A 5,233-nucleotide genomic window follows, 5' to 3' on the forward strand; every position below is an offset into this window, starting at 1 on the left:
TACCTAATTGTCACTTGTTGGTTTGGCAGAGGGGTCAGTGAGTCAATTCACATAGAGAAACATTCCCAGATTCCTGCTGTTTTGGGACTCTATCAATTTTTCTCTTATACAGAATGTAAGCTCTGACATATTTATTTGAATTTAGTGCACTTTGACAGACATTTATGTATAATAGGTATCTACTCTATGTCAGACATTGGCCCCTATTCTATGAGGGATATAAAAATGGATAAAATATGTCATTTGCCTTCAAGAAGCCTGTGTTCTTATTGGAGTATTAAGGCAATTGAATAGACAAAATGTTCTGCCTTGCAAAATTGTTATTGGCCACATGGGAGTTAGCAAAATGCTAAAGGAAATTTTCCTCCATTCTTCTTTTTCTCTTCTGTCCTCCCTCCTTTCTTGTCCTTAGAAATTTAAAGAATTTAGGGATCACATCGAATTGCTGAGAGGAATATTGGGTATATCTAATAAGAATGGCTTTTGGGGACCTGTTTATAGCACAAAATTGTTGGGGGAGGGTAGAGAACCACTTTGCAAGGTGAAGAGGGCACCAGGAGCAAACGTGCAAAGAGGGAAAACCATTGGCTCCATTCTGAGATCCACGAGTAGCCCAGCTTGTAAGAATGTTGACCATTTCGGGTGAAATAATAGGAGATAAGTCTGGAAAAGCAGATCCTGATCCTGCCTGGTTTCAAATCATCTGAATAAATAATGCTATATTACACTTTGGAGTTTCAATCAGTTATACAGCTCTGTAGACAGATTGTAATGGACTCACTCCACATTAAAGGTATGGTAGGTATAGCTCTGCCTCTGTAATTATAATTATAAATATAATTATATTTTCTCTTTATAGAAAATATAAAATTAGACCTTTTAACATGTTCAATCTTTATGGTTAGGACAGATATAGAAATTTCACAGACTAGAATTCAAAACTATTAAGCGTTTTGTTTTCCTTAGAGAAAATACTTGTAGGCATTTAGTTTTAAAATGGAAATTTCATACCTTTTCTAGGTTAAAACATTACTATTGTCTTTATCAATAGAGAACATTTCAGCTTATCCACAGCTCATTTTCTTAGGGATTTGATTAAGGTAACTTGTCTTTATAAAGAGTGCACCAGTCACAAGCTTACTCTATTTCAAAGAGAGGCAATAAACAAAGTATAGACTTGCAAAGCCCACACTGGAGGGGTAAATTATTAGAATAAAAGAGATTAAAATTTTTTATGCAAAAGTTTCCATAAATGTTCTTTTTTCAGTGCATTTGTTAAAGATCACTCATTACTTGCTATTCAGGGAAAGCAGCAAACTTAAGATCCGTGAAAATGATCTACAGTGAGATGGGCATGTATGAAATGACAGTCATCAGGAAAATCTGATGTGATGGGACAACTCAGGGTTACACATTGTTTAGAAACATGCCCACTTGTAATGAGAAGAGTTTTGAAATGTTTAAGCTGAAGTCTGATGGTCTATTTTCTAGACTTGAATTGGGATGGAAGGAAACGGGGCAGGGTCCCAGTTGGGCCTTGCTGAGAGCTCCCTTTCTTCTGTATTGAGGTTCCTAGATTCTCAGCACTATAAAACAAAGGAGCAACTTCCTCTCAAACACCCTCCGGTTCCAGTTTTAACTTTGGGACTTTGTTGTTGAGCCAGTGTGGACATGAGGTGGCTGAGCAGGACTGAGTGATACATGTTCTCTTCAAACTTGCACCCCAGAGCTAAAAGGAATTGAAGACTGAAGCTATATTGTAACAGCCATTACTTGCTGCTACAATAACATTGAACCCTGCAGGGAGTCCTGTCATATTCTTGGCCCAAACATGTCCAAAGCAATAATGTCCTTCTAGTTGTAAAGTAATACTCAAGTGGAAAACAAATCAAGAGTAAATGTTTTCTTTTCTTTTCTTTTTTTTTTTTTTTTTGAGACAAGGTCTTGCTTTGTTGCCCAGGCTGGAGTAGAGTGGCATGATCACAGCTCACTGCAGCTTCAACTTCCCAAGCTCAAGTGATCCTCCTGCCTCAGCCTCCCGAGTAGCTGGGACTACAGGTGTGCACCACCACGTCCAGCTAATTTTTGTATTTTTTGTAGAGACCGGGTCTTGTCATGTTTCCTAGGCTGGTCTCAAACTCCTGGGGGCTCAAGTGATTCTCCCACCTTGGCCTCCCAAAGTGCTGGGATTGTAGGTGTGAGCCACGATGCCCAGCCTCAGTAAACTATTTTTCAATGCTGGAAAAATAGCCCTGTAAACTTTTTCTATTTTGCCTTACAAGGATTTACATAGGTATTGTATTTGGTCAAATCCTATATTACAAACATTTAATTTAACCACATGCTGTGATGCTTTACATTTCCAGCCTCTCATTGAAATAGGGTGTTCCACATAAATTGATTATTTTCCTGATGCATGCCTTATAAGTAATTATAATATTAACAATTTATTGATCATCCTGCATGTGAAACACTGTAATAAACAAATTCTTAGGTTTTATTTGAATACTTTTTGATAAAAAGTTTCTCTAGAGTGCATCATACATATTCATTCCTTCATGCACAGATTCTATGAGACAGAAAAGTGTGAGTGTCCCGGAATCATACTGACGTGTGTCAGATGGTTTTCTCTGTATTAGAGGCTCTTACACTAAGCTGCCTCTGCTACCTCTTCACTTACTGTCAACTATCCCTTCTCAGCAGTTCACTTTTGAACAGACCAACATTCATCTGATTCTCTGGGAAACTCGACAACCAAGCTTGTTACTTTATGTGCAGGTCTAAACTGGTAAATTCTGAATTTGACCTTCATGCTACTATCCCAGAGAAAAAGTATTTAGGCTTGAGACAGCAAATTTCTGCAATTCCCAGAAACGTTTCTGATGCCTCGCTTCTCTTGGCTGTGTCCTGAAAGGCTGAGATTTTGCCAAATTAACTGAGGAGTTAATAGGTATAAGTTACTACCTAACTCTTTGTTGCATCCTTTACACCATAATTATAATGGGTGTAACCAAGGCTTGGTTTATAATGGTTTGTAACCAAAGCTTGTCATCGTGTAGTACAACGTTTCCTTGCAGGATGAGAGATGAGAATGCCAGTGTGCTGATCTAACCCACCAGACAAAATTTGTTTTCAATTTAGAAATTCTAATGTTGCTATAAAAAAAAAAGGACAAGAGTATTTTGAATAATCCCCAAACCATAAATATAGAAGAGCAAATATCAGTCTTCCTTCTCCCAAAGTCCTAAACCAAACCTGATAAGAAGGGGCAGAAGAACAAAGGGAGACAGGTAATTTCTGACTTTGAAAAATAACAGAGAAAGTCAATGTCAGGGAGCTGCTCAGATGCCATTATTTACTAGGTTAAGAGGAAGCCGAGGGCTAAGGTATTTTTTTCTTTCCATGTGAACTTTCCGCTCACCTTCATGTGGTGTTTTTCTGTTTTTAAAAGTTCATGCTTCGCTCTCTTTCTGTTTGTGTCCTCTCCCTTCCTTGTATGTTTCTCATGACATACAACAGGGCTTATAATTTGCTATTTATAATTTTGACTATTTCATTTAAAGAGAACCTACTGCTAATATCTCAGGGTTTGGAAAAGCTTTTTTTTTTTTTTTTTGCACTAGCTGATTCATGAACATAAATGAATTGAGATAATAATTTAAACAGAATAACCCAGTGGTTTTGTCCTCAGTGGGTTTTAGACTATAGTGTTTTGTGGTTATTCTTACATGCTTATTTTACAAAGCTGGAAGGGAAACTTCCTTTATCACTGAGGATAAAACTTTGCCAACGTATTAAAAAATTTGCTAAACGCAAAATGTATTTAGGCATTTGTCTTGCTGTTTCAGGATAACATTGCTTCATAGCACCCTATTTTTATTGCCATTCCGTTAATTCTCCCAGATTACTTGGTTGTTGATGAATACAGTAACTTTCACCCCCGGACTAGGGCTCTGCCTACAAGGCCATATTGTGCCTTTAAGTTTCTTAAATTCTGTCTGGAGCAGAAAGTTTTGTAGAAGCAGAAACAAGGGTGCTTTTTCAATATATAAGAGAGATTTTAGTGTCACTTCACTTGTGAAAGAGCCACCCACTCACAGCCTTTCTTCTACTGACAGGACAACAGTCTCCCGAGAATGACAACACCATCAAGGACCTGCTTCCAGAAGACGCTGGGATCGACCACCAGACAGTTCACCAGCTGATCACAGTGCTCATGAAGTTCATGGCCAAGGACGAGAGCAGCGCCGAGTCAGACATCAGCAGTGCAAAGGCCTTCAACACGGTCAAGCGACACCTGTACGTCTTACTCGGCTATGACCAGCAGGAAGGTTGCTTCATGATTGCACCTCAAAAAATGCGCCTGTCAACTTGCTTTAATGCATTCATTGCAGGAATTGCCCAAGTGAGTGTAATAACAGCTTTCAGAAGTCACACCCTTATACTTTTAGTAGAAGCAAGGCATTACGTACCATGTAGCCAACACTGGTTCAGCATAAAGGTTTGTACAAATTGCTCAGTGTTATGCAGGAGTATGTGGAGGGGAATGTGAAGATTAGTAAGAATTGGTAGCCTGACTGAGGAATAGTGAGAGAGAGAATGAGAGAGAGAGACTGTGTGTGTGTGTGTGTGTGTGAGAGAGAGAGAGAGAGATGCTAACCTTGTAGCATATGAAGAATGTCTGTACCTTCATATGATAGTTACATAATCATTTTAGTATATTTGGTTTCTTTTCTTTTTTTTGAGACCGTGTCTTGCTCTGTTGCCCAGGCTGGAGTGCAGTGGCGTGATCTTGGCTCACTGCAAGCTCTGCTTCCCGGGTTCACGCCATTCTTCTGGCTCAGCCTCCCAAGTAGCTGGGACTACAGGCGCCTGCCACCACGCCCGGCTATTTTTTTGTATTTTTAGTAGAGACGGGGTTTCACCGTGTTAGTCAGGATGGTCTTGATCTCCTGACCTTATGATCCGCCTGCCTCGGCCTCCCAAAGAGCTGTGATTACAGGCTTGAGCCACCTCGCCCGGCCAGTATATTTGGTTTCTAGATCACTGTGCTTATTTTTTTTTCAATTGCTAACTAAAAATACTTAAATTTGGTTAATTCTATTTTAAAAATTATAATTTTAGTTTATATTAATTTCAATTATATCTTATTGAAGAAATCTTTCCAGTTAGGAGGCTCTAATATTCACATGTTCTAATACTTTGTTTATTGTAAAACAGCTAAATTTGGAGA

The 5,233-nt window shown here is 38.8% G+C and overlaps 1 protein-coding gene across 1 annotated transcript in view; it reads left to right on the top strand.

Moving 5' to 3' along the window:
- UNC79 (unc-79 subunit of NALCN channel complex) overlaps positions 1–5,233 on the top strand; it is a 251,871-nt gene that overhangs the window by 149,840 nt on the left and 96,798 nt on the right. Inside the window, exon 26 of the mRNA XM_017857864.1 lies at positions 4,119–4,405. Within this exon, the coding sequence (XP_017713353.1) occupies positions 4,119–4,405 (287 nt within the window). The remainder of the gene's footprint in view (positions 1–4,118; positions 4,406–5,233) is intronic.

Source organism: Rhinopithecus bieti, unplaced genomic scaffold (assembly GCF_001698545.2).
Source record: "Rhinopithecus bieti isolate Rb0 unplaced genomic scaffold, ASM169854v2 scaffold_41913, whole genome shotgun sequence".
Classification (NCBI taxonomy): domain Eukaryota; kingdom Metazoa; phylum Chordata; class Mammalia; order Primates; family Cercopithecidae; genus Rhinopithecus; species Rhinopithecus bieti.